General features: G+C 35.0%; 1 protein-coding gene across 1 annotated transcript; it reads right to left on the reverse strand.

Moving 5' to 3' along the window:
- Positions 1 to 5,090: 5,090 nt before the first annotated feature.
- On the reverse strand, positions 5,091 to 18,072 carry LOC122053469. Its single transcript, XM_042615523.1, has 8 exons — positions 18,030 to 18,072; positions 17,752 to 17,855; positions 17,145 to 17,612; positions 6,351 to 6,599; positions 6,040 to 6,257; positions 5,649 to 5,943; positions 5,472 to 5,549; positions 5,091 to 5,369 (listed from the first exon to the last, which is right to left on the reverse strand). Exons 1-8 carry the CDS (start codon positions 18,070 to 18,072, stop codon positions 5,322 to 5,324), a joined length of 1,503 nt encoding a protein of 500 aa, XP_042471457.1. The 3' UTR covers positions 5,091 to 5,321.
- Positions 18,073 to 19,298: the final 1,226 nt, after the last annotated feature.

Below are 19,298 nucleotides of genomic sequence, written 5' to 3' on the forward strand. Positions count from 1 at the left end.
TGAAAAGACATTGTATATTTTTTTAGTGGTTAACCTAGAATTTGGAGTATTTTGTTAATAAATCTTTAGTGTTACATTGTCATGTAGAGTTACAATTTGTTTAATCCCACAGTACTGAAATGTGATTAATAATAGATGGCTAGATTTTTCAGAAATGGTCAAAGTTTTATGCTGTCACAGTTTCTAGCTCACTTGACTATCTCATAATTTTTGAATTAAAGGAATATTTTTCTCTAAATATTTTGATGCCTATGTATAGTGCCCCATTAATCACACCCTCATGCTCCTATTTAAGATTATAGGTGGTTTTTTGTAACTGCTTTAGCTGTTGAAGTGTTGGCCTTCTGCTCTTCTTTAATGATTTTTTTTTTATTTCAGTCATTTGCAAAAAGGTGTTGGTCTTATTTTCTTCTCTGTTATTTATTTCTTCTGCTCTTCCTTAGTGAGTTTTTTTTTATTTCAGTCATTTGCAAAAATGTGCTGGTCTTCTTTTCGTCTCTGTTGAGTTATTAATTTAAGTTAATAAGAGCAAAATTCTACTCGAGTTGATTAGAAAAGTGAACAGCATATACATTATCAAATGAAATAGTGCCAGTTATTTATAATGATAATCTGTTTTGTAATCTTAACATTTTTCTCAAATTGAAGATACTATAGGAATATAAATTTGGCAGAAGTAGAAGAGTTTTTAAGGTTTTTCATTTGAGATTGGGTAAGAGAAAAGGGTAGAGAATGTCAAAAGGAGGAAAAACATAGAGTTTCAGCATCTGATCTACTATTGAAAGAGAAAAAGGACCAAATGTTGTTAGAAAGAAAAAAGACAAAAATGTCGGCTTCTATACCATTAAAAGTATTTTTGATTAATGTAGATGTTAGACCAAAGATTTCTTAGCAACTGATTTTTGAACTTCCCCGTTCACTCTGTATTGCCTGCTTGATTCCTTTCACCAGTATGGATAGATAAATTGCTGACTGGCATTTCTGTTTTAAATGCATGATTCCTGTTGCCATTTCTCATAGTATTTATTGAATATATTCATTTTGTTTTCTTTTCTATTCCTGAACAAAATATCATTAGCCTACTTGTCTGATCACTAGCTGGCATTTGTTTTATTCACTGATGATTCTGCTGTACAATAACTGCATTTGTTAAATTGCCATATTCAAAAAATTTCTTTAAGGTCCAGAGAAAAGAGTAAATTCAATTGAAATATTGGACAACAACATTCGGGTAGGACATTGTTCATGTGCAACCATGTTGGACTGTAACATCGTTTTGAGGATCAAATCTGAACTATCCTATTCATGAATTTGTTGTTAGCATCATTCTCCCCAAATGAGGATAACTTGACTCTAGGCAAAATTTCAACATATTTTCTTCGATCCTTGTTTCCGAGCATAGAGAATAATTTTGTGAGCTACTTTTCTCTACAAGTTCTATATTTTTCTCCTCTAGTTGCCCCTTTCAATATGGAAGGAATTGTTCTACCTTATTCTTCCTTGTGAATTTTAATGTCACATTCTTTTGCTCCTTCCAATGAATAAAAAAAACACTTTAGCTTATTGTGGGGCAAAAATGTCCATGTCTTCATAGCAATCACAGGGCATGAAAATGACAATATTGAGAACGAAGCATTACCTATAACAAAATTGGCATACAAAGATAAAAGGGCAACCGGTGCACGAAACTCCCGCCAATGCGGGTCCCGGGGAAGGGTCACTTTGCAAGAGGCTATTTTCGAGACTCAAATCCGCAACAACTTTACCGTTGCACCAAGCCTCCCCTTCAAATTGACATACAAAGATACAAGCTCAAATTCCTTCCAACATATTAGTATATCCTCTAATATGAATATTAAACTAATCTTTAAATAAGCTGGCAAGTCAAATGAACAAAGTATTATAATTAATTTTGTCATAATATAGCCAAAAAAAATTGGATATGGATGCTTATAGAGTAGATGTCATGAAAAAAATTGAATTCATGAATGCAACACGAGAATTTACCATATCTTTATATATTTTATAATAATTATTACTCTGTACAACTTTGTCCTGAGTAGCAACATGTGTTTTTCTCATCTCAGAAATATCATTACAGTGACAAGGAAATCAACTTTGTAGGATGATGAGCTTTTAAATTGTCAATATTTAGAAAAGTATACAAGCCAATGGGAGTATTAATTGATTTGTTTCTAAATTATCATCAAGAATTTTAATGTTCAACTTCCTTAGCTGTCATCTTTAAATTTGGTTTTTTTGCAAAAGATTGTTTTGGAATTACAAATTTTTAAAACGGCCATCTTTTAAAATATGCTGGAATTTACTTTTCTATCAATTTTTGTTTCATCTTTAGGTCATTGTGTGATGTGGTAATGTTCTTATCATGCATCTTAGGTCAACGTGTGATGTTCTATTCCTGTCATATAATTGCAGCCTTGAATATTGTTAAAATTTCATAGCGACTCTTATGAGTTTATTGTTGACAAATCATGTTCATTAATTGTAGTTGTGTTATATTGATGAAAATAATCTTCATTGTGACTACCCAAACTTGAAATGTGCGGATCTGAATCGCCATCAAAACTAAGGTGTCATCTTTATCTAGGTCTCTGGATTATTTTCTTGAAAATAATTTGATTGTTTTTAGATCTCATAATTTGTCTGTCTTCAAGTAGCATGTTATTCGTGGAGTTTTAATTTTCTTGACGTGGGTGCCTAGAGGGAGTCGTGTGTTGAGTTAGTAGCCAAAATATAATGATTATTTTGAACAACTCGAACTTGTAACTTATAATTAGAAATTTAAGTCATACTATTAATTAATCTGCATCATAATTTGAAATTCAAATTTTGCCTTCGTTCCGTATTTGCATTACTTTGTTTCAATGAATATGCATTAATTGAGGTGTGTTAATGGATATGCTGCTATTTAAAATTTTCATCAACCATTGAGTGTTCTTCTGTTGTCTTTCTTCGGTGGGGACTTTAGAGATGATGTATTATCTATGTTGTAGTGTAGCTACGAATACACGTTTAGTTATGAAGCTATCATTCTTAGAGTCAGTTCTGCCTAAAAGTTGCAACCTGTCCTTTTAGTTTAGTAAATTTCAACTGCTTATATTCCATTATAAGCATTTTCTCTGAAAACACAAACCTGGATTCTTTTCTATCTTAAGAAACACAATTACTAACTCCAGCTTAAGTATACTATGCAAACTTGGTGGCACAAAATCAAAATTCTCTGTTTTGTTTTTTTGTCCCAGATAAACTTTTAGCAGAAGTCATGTGTAATTGGCGATATTATGGTTGCCAACTGATATATTTGGAGTAGAAAATTTTATTGTAGGATGATAGTAATTGTAGCACAGAGATGGTTTTTAATTGCGTATCTAAATTATTAAAGGATATAGTAATGCAGAGTGCACAGAGTTGAACTATACAAGGTTATATTAAACTTTATGTTTCTGATGATTCTGCTGTATATGATAGGGTTAAAGAGTTGTATTCTGGATCAAGGTCTTTTAAGTTTTAATTAGTATATTGATTTACAACTTAGTTTTGTCTTAGTAGTACTATTTATATGTGATTTCAAACTGAATGTTTGATAAACATGGTCTGTAAAGCACAATGGGAAATTTCATGCCGCATTTAACCAGTACAATGTTTTCATAAAGTGCTCAGTTAAACATTTTTTTGCAGTCGTGTCAATGGTCTAGGAACTCAAGCTCGGATCAACTTGCTTCTTCTCAGGTTGTGTCTAGCTCTAAAATGCCTGGGAACGTCGAAGCCTCACACTAGCTAAAACAACTTTTTGAGAGGCTATGACATGTAACCACATGTTTTCATGAAGTTGCATGCTCATTGGGTCAGTGGCCAAGATAGGTCCCATACTCGAATTGTTGTGCTCTTTCGTAGGTTGTGTGATACTAAGCATGACTCACCCCAACATGGCTCGAGACGATTGAGGTTTAGGCTTGGCTAAGTCAGCTTCGTAGGTCGCCTACATATTTCCTTATGGTAGAAGTCATTTGTTTTTTTTTTAGTTTGATGTAGTGTGTGTGTGTGTTTAGAAAAGAGAACTAGAGAATAGGAATGCTTTGGGCGGGGGATTAGATTTGAGATAGGAGTGTATGTTTAAACAATAGTTATGAATAAATTGCAGATAAGTTTTCAGAGTCCGTGATTGTTTTTCAATTTTCATGTGTTCACCAATTTGGTACTCTATTGGTGTAAAGAAAATTCAACGTTTTGTTTTTAGTCTTAATCTAAGATATTCTTGGTTAAAAAAAATTCTGTCGAATACCTCCTTTGAAATTGCTTTTTGTTTAACAAACCCGTAGAACTTTGGTGTAAAAAGGTAATTATACTCACTCTAATTTCTCTCAATTCATGCCTTTGGAGTTATGGTGCAACGGCAGAACATTCACATTATTACCCAAACATCCACGATTCGAGTCTTAATTATGACGAATTTGTAAAAAAAAAATTTTCAAATGAGACACGTAATTAAAAGATGTTGGACTCTTGGATTGTCTATTATTAGTTCTTCTCGATTTATTCTAATGAGAAATTTTGATAAGATCAGGTCGATCATCTTAGATTTTGATGTTACTTAGTTTGATTAATCAATTTTTTTCTCAGTTCATTCTTAAATTATAGAAATTAATTTATAATTAATCGTCAAGAATTTACAAGATCCAGACAATTAATGGCATTGACAGTTAACCAAATCGCTGCCATATTTATGATTCCAGACTACTTTTGAATGATAGGGGTGGCACCTCTTTTATTTAAATTTCAGAAAAACTTGTTTTTACTTACCCAATTCTAAATAGAATTAAACAAATTTGTATTACTGTAATTCCTATCAACACTCTGCTCTTTTTATTTTCTTTTTCTGTTAATTTTCTATTGCTATGAAATAATTGCATAAAAGTTTTCCTAACCACTGTATGGCCTAAACAAAGACTACCTTAAAACAAATTAATCAGTTCATCCACACTGCTGCTTAACATTACGATAGCATGTGTATGAGGATAAGACTAGTAGCAACCTAAACTACCTCAACCACCAGTGAAAGCTTTAAGTGCTTGTTTAAACAGTTGCTGATACAAAAATTCTCCATCTACAAACCAGAAACTAAAGCCAAAGTACATGCTTGCCCAAAACTCAAATCTTTCCATTACAAACCAAGTGGATGAAGGGCACATGTTCAATACTTAACTGAGCAATTCTTATTTACCAAATCAGCCAAGAAGAAGAAGAACAACAAGAAGAACAACAACAACAAATGAGAAAGGAACATCTCGACCTCTTTTGATTCATTCCGAATCACTCTCTAAACTCATAGCCTTCAATCCTCTTTTTCTCTGCAGAGGATAAGAGCTCTCGCTCAATGGTGGCATTTCAAGAACAAAAGCCAGTTCGGAAGGAGAGGAATGAATAAGCATTTGGAAGAAGAGAATGTGTACCTTTCGTAAGCCTTTCTTCTCCCTCACCTCGTATCTCTCCTGAGAAAGATCCGGCAGCCATGTTCCTGGACTCACTAACTGCAGCCAATTCAACAAAAAGGAAGCTTCAATTTCATCTGATATGAAAGTTCAAAAAAAAAACATGTGGAGGAGATGGTGAAGAGGGAGGAGGAATACGAGTATGCATTTTTGGATGTACTTGGAGCGCTTCTTGGGTCTCTGTGGCAGCTTGCACCCTTTCATGGCCATGAAATCTTCTTCCTTCTCCTTGTTGGAGAGGGATATAAAGAACCTGGGCAGCGCCACGGCGCCGCCTCTCTCATCCGCAACACCTCCGCCGCCCGCCCCGTTTTCCCCTTCGCATCCGTGCGGCATCAGCGACCCCCTCGTCGCGTAGCAGCGATCCTCCTTCTCCGGCGACGATGTCACCGATCTCGATTTCTGGTTCTCGCTGCCCACGGATTCGAACCTCCTGCGCAGAATCCAGGCATCAATATTGCTTCCTCTTATTCGCCAAAACCATAGAAAAATTATTTCTTTCATATCGAATGTCGCCCTTTTTTTTAACCTGTAGAGGAGTTGAGCAGGGTGCCGAAACCGCGGGGTGGGGAAGTCCTTGTCGGCTCCGGCGACGATGCGTCGGTTGATCCGGGACGTAGCCCTCCTCCGCCCATCGGATCTAGCCGGGGAGCCTCCCTCTCTGACCTTGACGCAGCGGAGGCGCTTACAGCTTCCCCACTGCAAGGGGAAATCGCGCTCCGGAGGAGCTCTCTGCTCCTTCGATTCCTTCTCCATCCGAACAGGCAACCAATCTATCAGCCTTTTCTCACACAAAGGTACTCGCACAAAAAAAAAACAAAAGAAAGGAAAAAAAAAAACCCTTTTCTCACACAAAGATCCGATCTTTCTCGATAAACAGGACGAAGCAAGATAAAGACGGTCGCTTCTGACCAGATTCACGCTCGCACACCAGAAGGAACCGGGAAATCGCCAAGGGAAAACGGAATCGAAGGGGAAGAAGGCTTCCGAAGAAGGTCGATGGGGAAGGAGGCAGGGAAGGCTGCAGCTGTTGGTCTTTGCTCGGCTTCCCTCGTGTTCTGTGTACTCGCACGCAGACACCTGCAAGTATTAATCAAGGTGTGGAGGTGCAATTTGGACCGTAGGATTTCGTATGGAGGACTGGATTTATATGGAAAATGCTTTCTTTTGAGCTGTCTATCTATCTACAAGTTAGGCGGAAGTTAGGTTTTCACCACTTTTAATTTCGATAAGTTAATGAATGCTTGATGTAAATTCTTCCCGTCCGGGGATGATGTGGTTAGGCCCTCAGGCGGCAACCAAACATTGGGAATTCGAGACAGTTCACAGTTACCGCGCATTATAGTAGATTTTTTGTTTTTTAACTGATCCAAAAATAAGATCAGTTAGGATAGATTGATGCTCTTAGAATTAATCGAACTTAGATATCCAACTTAAAAAAAAAAAAAAAAATCTTAATCCTAACTCGAGCCAAATCTAGATTGGTCTTTGCCAAAGTGATCGAGATGGTTAATATGTAAAATAGATGATTAATATGTAAAATAGTGGTGTAGATTTAATCATAATTTGGATTTATCGGAAGGTAAGTGTAAGGGTATCAATTTGGACAAGTCAGATTGACTTGGGTCGGGTTGAGTTTTTTTTAATCTGAACTTGAATCCGAGTTCAATTCAAAATCCCTAAATTTGAATCTGAATCCGACCAACCTGAATCCAACCCGGATAACTTGAAAATCTGATTCAAAATAATTTTTTTTATTATTTTTTCTTATAATTCTTCACTTTTCTCTTAATATTTCATCATTATCATACAAACATGATATTAATATACATAAAAACATGACCCGGATAATCTGAAAATATGATTCAAAATGATTTTTTTTTACTATTTTTCCCTGTAATTCTTCACTTTTATCTCAATATTCCATTATTATCATATAAACATGATATTAATATACATAAAAATATCTTAATTTTTAAAATAAAATTTGATTTAATTAAAAAATCCACTAAACTCTATATTTAGGTTAACCCGAGTCAACCCGAATCCGATCCGACCTAACTCAGAAAAGTTTTAACCCTCCAATCTGAACCCGAAAATGCCCAAGCTGAAACTGATTTTTTTCAGATCGACTCACGTTGGGTCTTCGAGTAAGTAAAAACTAATAATAAGATAATAGATCTTTCTCGTGACCTTCTATAGAAGGAGTGCCAAAATTTTAAAAAGTATTTTTTTTCCAGTTTTTATTATGGTTAAAAAGGCAAAGAACATCAAAATAGTATTATTCCTTTCCTAATCTTTCCATCAACCTCCTAAATCTCCTCTCTCCTTGTTTTCTAATACATCCTCTGATGGGTCTGATATTTTTCCATAGGTTTACATTGGATCTGATGTGAGAAAATATCAAATCCATGTTGGCCTTATGTGAGAAAATATTATACTCACGTTGGACTTGATATTAAATCATATCATGCCCAAAGTATATTTGATATGAGAAAATATCATATCCTTTTTATTTTAGAGAGTAAGGATGCATTGAAAAATGGTGAAAGAGAGGGAGGGGGATTTAGAAAGTTGGTGAAAGGGGTAAGAAGAAAATAATATTATTTTTAATATTATATGTAGTAGTTTTAAAATTAGAGTTGTTGTTAGATAAATAAAAAAAAACATGATGATCCTTTTTTATGTTTGTTTTTTTTAAGTAAAAAGTCGTATATGTAATGTAACTTTTTCTTATCTTTATTTATCCATATGAATCCGAAATACAATTTAAAATTTGACTTTTAAAATATTAATCATTAGAATTCAAATTTTTATTCTCTTAATTGTGTCTTTGAGTATTTTACTAATGGAGACGAGATGATATCGCTCATCCAAGTATCATTGGTCTCATTATAAGAAAAAGGATATCCTCTATGATTCATTGTTGTGTTCTGAAAAACGTAAGAAACTTTGGGATAAAGAGTCTTTTCATATTTTTCACAATAATAGATATCTTTTTGATAATAAAAAGTACTCACTTGTAATTTACCCTTAATTAAGCTTTTTAATACCATTGTTTATTATTAGTTTTTTTATGGAAAAAAATTGCTCCAAATTAACACAAACATTAAATTGGTGCTTAAAAAAAATGAGCGCCCCTTATTTTGAAAATACCTTTAGATTCAAGGTTATTGTTGAAGCAACTGACTAGATTCTACAACATATAGAAGTTAGTCGGTAGTTGTTGTAAGTATCTAAAGATAGTTTTAATATAATTAATCGAGTTAAATTAGACTATGTACATTTGATGTTTTATATCTTAGCGTGCAAGGATTTATGAACACAAGAAATCTAGCGAAAAATATAGTGAGTGAAAAGGTTGACATGAAAAATGAGTTGATGGACTCGATACATCAGAAGGACGAGGAGGTGCGGAAAAGTATACCAATAGACGCGAAGGACATGCGTAGTGCATCTGAGATATGAGAAACCAGAGAGGAAGTCTGCTCGAGGAGAATGTTAGAGTTGAGTTTGGGTGAGTTAAATTTCAGATGACTGCAGCATCACCTAAGCGAGTGTGAGGAAAAGAATGGTCAATACTGTGATTGATCATTAGGATGAACAATGCACGAGACGCCTCATAATATATTGGAAGCACCTCGCGCGCACGACGGTGCTTTTGCCAATTTCGGGACCTGAGGTGCTTCCAAGTTCCAATGGACTTAAGGTACCTTAGATGAACAGTGCCCGAAGCACCTCAATTATCTTGAGGCGTCTCAAATTAACAGTAGTTGTGGCGCCTTCGATCAACTGAGGCGCATCCATTCAAGTAGAACCGTTGATTGATCATTGCACAACGGATAAAAATTTATCTAGCTGGAGGCACCTCCAATGTCATGTCAACAAACGATAACCTTTTCCAAAATATTATAAATAACACCCTGGAGCTAGGAAGTAAAACAACAATTACTGTATTGATTTCTTTAGTGATTCTTAAGCTTTCAAAGTATGTAAAAGACTACTCCGCTTTCACGAAGGAGTCATTTTTTAGTAGAGATTTTTTAACTGTCTTATATTAACAACCACCTGCATTGTAACCAAGTAAAATCCTTAGCCTTCTTACCTTTTTTAAGTTATTATTTTTATGTTAATTACTTGCTTTAATTAATATTATACCCTTGCTGAGTTCGAAAGCAAGAGATTTGGCTAACTCATTTTTTAGGATTATTCACCCCACCCCCACCCCCCTCTAACTAGTCATCAATGATCCAATAATTGGTATTAGAGCCAGACTATTTTAGAAGAACTAATTGACTGCTAAAGCAAGAAGATAATGCTTGGATTAAACATTCACCTGCCAAAGTTTGAGAGGGAATTTGTGTTATAGAAGTGTAGAATAGAGATATTTTTTAAAATTGACTTTGAAATTCTTTTAACAATAAAGTATGATTTTGTAGTACCTAAAGATCAATACGAAGAAGAAAAGGAAAAATATCTATGGAACAAGAAGGAGCAGAATGACTTCGTAGCCAATGACAAAGTAAAATTTCATCTGCTAATCATACTACTACCTAAAAAAATCAACCGAATTGGTGCCTACAAATCTGCCAAAGAACTTTGAGAGAAATTCTTGGAGTTACACAAAAGGACCTTAGAGGCTAAACTCGCAAGACGGGACCTACTTCAGAACCAACTCAGTAATTTTAGGATGGACAAGGAAGAAACGGTAACTCATCTATATGCAAGGATAAAGAAGTTGATCATCAGACTCATGAACCTTAGAGAAATGATAACGAATCGGGATTTACAAAGGTATGTGTTAAATGTGTTTCCGTGAACACCAGAATGGATGTCTATAGTATACTCATATTACATCTCCAAGGACCTCAAGGTAAGTAGCTTAGAAAATTTATTCTCTTACTTGAGTCTCGATGTGCATGACAAAGAAAGTGTTGGTGCAATTTTCCCTGGGTCAAGGTTAACAAGGCTGACTAGCTTGAGTTGGCTCAATCTTAAATTTTGATGTTTGAGTTTTTATGTTTGACAATATTTAGAGACTGCAAGTGTAATTATCCATATGTAGATTGATGGTCAAAGGTTAACTAGAATTTAAGAAAGCTAAAGTTGATCAGATATTTTACTGAAAAGTCCTAACTGGAAGTTAGGCAATGACAAGTCCAACGGAAAGTTGGCAAAAGATAAAAGTTTGAGTTGGTCAATGTTGACCAAACATTTGATGTGAAAAGTCCTAGTGAGCGAAGCCAGACAGCTGGGAAGTCCAAGTGAGTGAAGCTGTACAGTTGAGAAGTCTCGGTGAGTGAAGCTAGGCAGTGTGAAAAGCCCTAGTAAGTGAAGCTAGGCAGTTGAAAAATTCTGGTGAGTGAAGTCAGGTGAAAGCCATAGTCAGTGTAAAGTTAAGCATATGAAAATCATAGCGAGTGAAGCCAGGTGAAAAACCTTAATGAGTGAAGTTATGCAGTGTGAAAATCCTGGTGAGTGAAGCCATGTGAAAAACTCTAATGAGTGAAGTTAGGCAGTGAGAAAATCTCGGTGGTGAGAAGTCCTGGTAAGTGAAACCAAACAGAGGAAAGTGTAGGTGAGTCCAGATTGACCCATCTGGTATTTAGAAGTCCAAGTGGGTCATGGAGGGTTAGACATTTGGTACAAGACGGTAAGTCCAAATAGGTCAAAGTTGATCGTGTAGGACCATGAATACACCAGCGGGGGTGAATAGCTTTTTTTTGAAAATTGAGAGCGAATTAAATCGAAGTGTGCAGCGGAAGAATAAAAAAGAGAAGCTAGAAGAAAAAATACAATCACACGTTAACACAAGTAGTTTTACTTGGTTCAAAGCCTTCTATGACTCCTACTCCAATGTCCGCACTCATTGAGCGCTTTGGTTAGGCAATCTACTGATAGCTCAAATAATTACAAAAGTTAAGAACAATAACTAAAAATAATATTACCAACAATAGAAAAAATAAGAAGATCTTGATCATCGATGGTCGAATGAGCTTCAAAGCGTCGTAGGAGCTTTTTCGGAGCACTGCGCAAGAGTGAAAGTCATTGCAGTTGATGTTGTGAACCTCCTAGTCGAATACCTTTATATAGAACCATTTTGAGCGCCTAGAACCCCTCCGAGCACTAGACCACGCCAGTCAATGTGGATCGGCCAGTCAACGCGCTCCACCTCAGTTTCTAGATGTGTTTTCGGGTCTAGATGCCTGGACCGACTCTGGGCACCCGAACCGCCCGGGTGTCCGCGGCACCCGCCCGGGTGAGTTGGTATGGGCGCCCCGACCAACTTTGGGCACCCAGACTTCTCTTTTTCTAGCCTTCTTCCCTACAAAAAAGAGTTAGTCCCGGGCAACAAAAAAGTATATCCTACAAAATAGAGTTAGCCCAATTTAGTAAAATAATAGTAATTAGATCATGCCCCCAAGATTAGGATCTAGCTAAGGTCTCAACTTAGGTTTCTCAAATGGACCGACGCCTACAATTCCCTCAACCTGGAACGCGTCCTCACTGGATCTCTCCTCCAGTTGCTTACCTCCACCTACCAACTATAGTCGTTTGACTTGTCTTTGACCTACCAGGTCTTCCCGCCAATTGTTAGGTCCACAGACCCAACTAAATTTCGGCAGGTTGTCAGGTTCCGCCAACCTAACTGGACTTCTCTCCAGATATTGGGCCCCGCAGACCTATCTGAACTTTCCGCCAGCTATCGAGTCTTGCGGACCTAGCTAGAATTCAATCTGGTGTCAAGTCCTTTAGATTCGTCAACTCCTGTACACTTGGTAAAGCCAATAAGCCACAAAATACTCTAACTTTAATTCCCTTGTCATTTATCAAAACATGAGTTAGATCATTAGTGTAAATTACACCAACAATCTCCTCTTTTTTATGCAATGACAACCTGAGTTAAAGTTAAAAAAATCAATATTGAGACAATATGTAAAAAATCAAACAAACGATATTAGTTTGTTTTGCATTTATTTTACGTGATCAAATTTGTTTGTTATTTTTCTACATTAACTCTTACCCTCCCCCTTTGGCATTCATTAAAAAAAATTAGGATAAAGGAAATATAAGTATAGTAATGCAGAAAATAACTGAAAGCATATACCTTATATATTTCAGACTTAGGGAGAGATTTGAACAAAAATTACTAACTCAATATTTTCAAAAAAAATCTAAGGAAATTGAAAATATTTGAATAGACTTTTTCAAAAAATTGTAAGTAAAGTTTCAAGAAAACTTAAAAAATTTCAAAGTAAAGTTTTTCAAGAATTTTTAAGTAAACATTTTCAAAATTTTCTAAGTAAACTTTTTAAAAATTTTCTAAGAATTTTTTTTCAAAAATTTTTGAGTCAATTTCTAAGTAAATATTTGCAAAATAATTTTAAAGAAAAATGTTTCTAAGTAAATATTTGCAAAGGATTAATATTCTTAGTAAATATTTTCCAACGATTTTCTAGTAAAGATTTTCAAAATAGTTTTAAGGAGAAATTTTTCTAAGTAAGATTTAAAAAAAAAACTTGTACATAAAAGTTTCTAAGTAAGATTAAAAAAATCTCTAAGTAAGATTTTCAAAAGATATTTTAAAAAGTTTCTAAGTAATATTTTCAAAGGAAATTTTAAAGAAAAATCTTCTAAGGACTAATTTTTAAAGAAAATTTTTCTAAGGAATATTTTTAAAAATAATTAAGAAAAGAAATTTAAAGTAAACTTTTTAGATTTTTTGACAATTGTTTTGAAGTTCGATCCTCCCTCTGAATCTTATATCTTTATTTAACAATTAAAGGAAAGTAAGCAAAATCGTAAGTATAATAAAATAAAAGAATTAAAACATCTAGTAACCACAGTGAGCATAAACTACTGAAATAGTCAACTTAATATGATAAAAGAAATATCTAAAGTGAATACTAAATAACATCAGTTAGATAAACTATAAGTTGATCTACTAAGAAGATGAGGAAGAGGGGTTAGAGCCCAAGGATCATATCAGGTCCATCAACTCAGTATGACGAGTCTACTCCTCTCGAAGACTGGAGACGTCCTGATGAAGGCCGGAGACCTTCTGTCGAAAACTCATCATGGATCTCTCAAGTTTGGTAACTCTGTCATCTAACGTATGGGAGACTGGAGGTGCGAGCAACCCAAGAAGATCAACGATGTACTCATCTATCGCTGCCTCCTCTCCTGGAGTTGGATCAGGCTGATCCTGGGCCGCAGGATGAGGCTAGGGCTGGGTTGGGGTCAGGTGGAGGCTGGGAGGTTGGGTCAGGTTGGAGTTGAGCCTCTCTCCTCCAGGATATGACACCCTCATCATCTATATGTACACCAACTAAGGTGAAGTTCCTAGCATCTACTATATCAAATTCATTTAGGGCTCTGTCATCATCTGCGGTGACATCAATGCTCAATGAGGCTATGTAGATGATCAAAATATGGCAATAATGCATGTAAATATGCCGACTAGTGGTAATACCTGATGAGTAGATGATGGTATAAAATATGTGCAAACTATAATATCTATGTCTAATCTATGATATAATGCATAAAGGAGAAATGAATGAAAAGAACGCATCATCGCTATGTCGCGAGTGGTTAAAGGCAAAATACATGTGACTAAGATCCTATAAAGGGCATAGTCCTAGACTCTAAGGTTGACTGATCGAAATAGGATCACAGTCAGTACACATTGACCCCTCAAAAATATGAATAGATCGTATCGAGCGTGATATATTAGTAGGGATCGCTAAAATGATGGATCACGAGGGGGGTAGCACTGGAAGTGGCATGTGGATGGTCATAATCCTAAAAAGTCTCAGATAATAGTAAGGGATAACGTAACATCGGTATCGACAACCCTAGTGATGTAGGTAAGATCATCAACTCTAACTAAGCTGTTATACAGTTCAGTACACAGACTTATGTTGACTAAACTAGAACAATAGACTAATCGCTACAAGCTATAATAATAAATAACCTCGACAGCGAGAATACATGAACGCGTGAAAAATATCTATCTAGATATCTAGACAGTAAAGGCACATAGATAGTAGAGGAAAATCAAATCCTAAGTTCATCGATGGGAAATCTAGGATTCGTACTAGCAGTCGAGGGGTCAGCACCAAGATGAGACCGTTTCCTAATTAACAAAAACATCTTAAAAATGAAATGCTAAAGGAAACAAAACAAACCAAATAAAATTTAGAATTAAAATATTACCGATGCATCATGAATATTTATAATAGAACTGACGACCTCGATTGATCCGCAATGATGGCTTGAAAATGGGGAATTTTTTTTTTCGTTTGTCGTAAAGCCCGATAAGGAGCCTTTGTAAAAGAGAAAATGCAGAGTGGGAAAGAAAGGGGGTGCCCGTTGGCTCCCTTATATAGGTCGGTTTAGGCGCCCGGACTCAACGCCTGTCCGGGCGCCTGGAGTCTTATGCCAGGGGTGCCCGGCCTGGTTTTGGGCCCTTAGTTTGTATTTTTTTTGTTTTTTTAAGTGTAATTTAATTAAATTGGTGAAAATTAATTTAAGTTGAAACTTAGCTTATTTACAACTTAACTAAGTTGTTAAAAAAAATAATTTAAGTTAATTAAAGAAGTTTTTTTAAGAACAATTTAGTTTATATTAAAAGTGACAAATTATTAAGTTGTTAAAAATTAATTTAAGTTTAAGTTGAAAATTAAAATTTAATTTCAAATTAAGAATTTAATTTTAGTTAAGAGATTAACTTAGAAAAAATTAAATTAAACTTAAGTTAAGAATTAATTTATGGTAAAGATTAATTAAGTTGTTTAGTAATTTAATTAATTAAATTTTTATAATTAAGTTAATTAAAAATTAATTTAAATTAAGAATTAATTTATGGTGAAGACTAATTAAGTTGTTTAATAATTTAATTAAGTTAATTAAAAATTAATTTAAATTAAGAATTAATTTATGGTCTTGACTACATAAGATTTAATTAAGAACAATTTAACGTATAAAAAACTTAGTTTAAAAGTGCTAATCTAAAATTAGTTCTTAAATGTCTAACCTTTAGTTACTAACTGGCTATCAGAAGATAACAATGTTCACTTGGTTAGTAAAGTTAAGTATTAATGTCCAGTTAGAATTTTACTAAAAAAACGACTGCTTAACTTGATTAATGTGCTATTGTATTTTTCGCTCAAACTTATGTTGATGCACTGATATAAGTATCTGAAGTCCAGACAAGAGGCCTATACATCTCACGTCATTCTATGTTTTTGAATATACAATCAAGGTGAATCTAATGTGTTCGTGAGATGCTCGATTCTTAGATCTATAGGAACATACTTTCTATAGGTTCGATCTAGGCTAAGACCAAAATAATTTTTGCAACACTAAGAGAAAAAGGGAAGTTTTTAGAAAAAGTAAATAATTTTTCCTATAATTTGAAAATTAATTGATTAGACATCCTCCTTCTTAATTTAAGATCTTAGTTTTCAAAAATTAGTATGATTATTGAATTTCGGATTGATTAATTAGAATTAATCATAATTTTATTTTAATTTAACCTTATTCATCTCACCGGTCTAAATTTTCAGACAAAATGGATCATATGATTTTATGAGATGAGTTACGTTATATTTCAGGATTTGGTTTAACTTGTGTTAGATTCAAGTTTAACTTTGGGTTCAACAAATGAACATTCTTTGGATAAACTTCTAAGCTATGGTGAGTCACCTGAACATCATTAGATTAATCACGACTTCAAAATTTTTTAAATAGTCTTATCCACTGAACTTAATAACCAAACTTTAGTCTAACCAACTAGAATTGGTAAAGGGTAGCTTCAGCTAGTTTCACTAAGCCAAATGCATCAGGTCGAAGTCATATCTTCCTAGACATGCATAGATATAGTTTCCCTAATCTACTATCAACCAAAACATCTCCAGAGCTATTTTTCAAGTTAAACGTTTGTTCCTTTTTAATCTAATCCTAATTACTGTACCGGGTAAACTATTATTTTGGAGCTGCCAGCTAATTTGAAACCTCCCCCTGAATTGTTGAACTTTTAAGTTTACGTTTGAGGTTTATGTCGATTAGTTTTGTAATTATAATAAATTTGATGGTAATTTAAATTAGCCTTGTAATGATTTGATTTAAGTTTATTCTTTTAATTTGAATTTGGTTTGCTTTTACGAGGTTTAGGTTAGGTGAATTTGATTTTAGATAATGAATTTTATTTTTGGGTATATAGAATTGATTGAGTCATACTTCCATGGTTAGACACACTTTTAGAATACAGGCTTTGGTTAGTTTCTTGTTCTGACTTATTAGAGAGATAAATGTTTTATTTGTCGAACTAGATTTATATCGAAGCCTGGACTTATTATATACAGTTTTTTATATTTTAAGAATTTGGTCCAATTTTTTTGATCTTATGGTAAAGGTTTCTAACAATTTTTTTAGTTTGTTAATTTTACATTTTAAGCTTGTATTTTCCTCTTCAAGTTTTATTTCTTGATTTAGATTTTTATTTTCAATTTTTTTTCTTGAGTTGTTGATTCTCCTCAAAAAGTGTTTTAGTTTATTTTTTTTATAATTTATTAATTTTTTATTCAAGCATGCAATTATTCTAAAAAATTTAAAGGTTAAGATAGAAGATACCTTATTCGAACCTTCGAAAACGAGTGCAGACTTGTGACTTGATTCGGACTCGGACTCTTGTTCTGTTTCACTTTCTAATTCCGCTCCGAATGCTATTAGTGTGAGGTAATTGTGATGCTTCTGGTCTTCGACGTTAGATTCTTCTGAGGGCGATTCGTCCCACGTCACCTTGAGTGTCTTCTTTCTTCTGATTTTTTTGGGTTTGTCATCTTTGATTTTTAAACACTCGTACTTGTAGTGTCCTTTTTTGTTGCACCCGTAGCATGCGACCTTTGCATCATTTGATTTGATCACCTTTTGTATGCCCTTCGTGAAGTTGTTCTTCCTTCTCGTGAACATTTTTCTGACCATGTTCACGAGTTGTTCTTCTTCATCTTCTGAGTCAGATTCAGATTCTGGCTCTGGTTTGTTCTTGTATTTGACTTCTTTTGAGGGGCTTGCAAAAAGTGTAATACCTTTCTCGACTTGCTTTGAGTTAGTTTGTTCATGGAGTTCAAGTTCACAAAATAACTCATCTTGTTTTAATTTATTTAAGTTCCTCAAAAATTTATAGGCATCTACTATAGATACCCACAGTGCATTTCGAGGAAAAGAATTTAAGGCATACCTGTACCTGATTACATCTATGTTCTCTAGTTGGTGTCTGATTAAGTGGAGCACGTTCAGAATGTCTTTGATTCTTGCGTGTAGTTGAGTAGTCATTTCTCCATCCTACATTTTAATACTGAATAAGTTATTTAACAATAAATCACGCTTTGTTACCTTTACATCACTTGTGTCTTCGTGTAGTTTGATCAATTTATCCCAGAGTTCCTTAACATTCTCTAATGGCCCGACGCGGTTCAGTTCTTCCTTAGTAAGTCCATATTAGATAGTGTTCATTACCTTTGAGTCGATCTAGGCCCTTTTCTTGTCTTTCGAAGTCCATCTTTCTGAATCAATTAGTACTTTTGTTGCTTCGTCCACCAACGCTCGATTTTTTCATCGGATGGTGAATCATTGATCGATATCAGTCTTCAAGTGCACCTCCATCCACTTCTTCCAGTATGAAAAGTCGCCCCCGTGGAAGAGGGGTGGATGAACAATGTTATATCCCTCATTTTGGGACATTTAAGGAGCCTTGCTCAAAAAGAGACAAAGAAAAGAAGTCCCAAGACTAGGTCTTGGATTAGCAATGTGAGAGAAAATAAAGATATTAAGACTCGATTGGTGTTGCACCAATTTAAAGCGGTACCCGCTCTGATATCACTCGTAGGACCATGAATACGCTAGAGGGGGTGTGAATAGTATTTTTCAAAAATCGAGAGTGAATTAAATCTGAGTATGCAGTAGAAGAAGAAAGACAATCACACGCTAACACAAGTAGTTTTATTTGGTTCGGAGCCTTCGACTGCTCCTACTCCAAGACCCACACTCATCGAGTATTTTCGTTGGGCAATCTACTAATAGCTCAAATAATTACAAAAGTTAAGTACAAGAACTAAAAACAATATTACCCACAACAAAGAAAATAAGAAGATCTAGATCATCGGTTGTTGAAGGAGCTTCACAATGTCTTAGGAGCTTTTTCGGATCACTGCGCAAGAGTGAAAGTCGTAGCAGTTGATGTTGTGAAGCTCCTGGTCGAAGGCCTTTATATAAGCCCATTCCAGGCACTTGAAACCCCTCTGGGCGCTTAGACCATGCCAGTTGACATGGCTCTGCCAATCGACACACTCCACCTCAACTTCTGGATGAATTTTTGGGTCTGGGGGCCTAGACTGACTGCGTGCTCCCAGACTACCCGGATGCCCGCTACACCCACCCAAGCGCAAGGACTCCTCTTTTTCTAGCCTTCTTCTTTGCAAAAAAGAGTTAGTTCTAGGCAAAAAAAATAAGTATATCCTGTAAAATAGAGTTAACCCAATTTAGTAAAATAGAAGTAGTTAGATCCTGTCTCCGTAATACCAGAATCTAGTCAAGTTCTTAGCTTAAGTTTTCCAAATGAACCTAAGATGGATCGACACCTATAGTTCCCTCAACCGGGAGCGCGCCCTCACTAGATCTCTCCTCTAGTTGCTTACCTCCACTTATCAACTGCAGTTGCTTGACTTGCCTTTAACCCATCAGGTCTTCCCGCCAGTTGTCAGGTGTGCAGACCCGACTGGAGTTCGA

This window comes from Zingiber officinale, chromosome 3A, assembly GCF_018446385.1.
Source record: "Zingiber officinale cultivar Zhangliang chromosome 3A, Zo_v1.1, whole genome shotgun sequence".
Classification (NCBI taxonomy): Eukaryota; Viridiplantae; Streptophyta; class Magnoliopsida; order Zingiberales; family Zingiberaceae; genus Zingiber; species Zingiber officinale.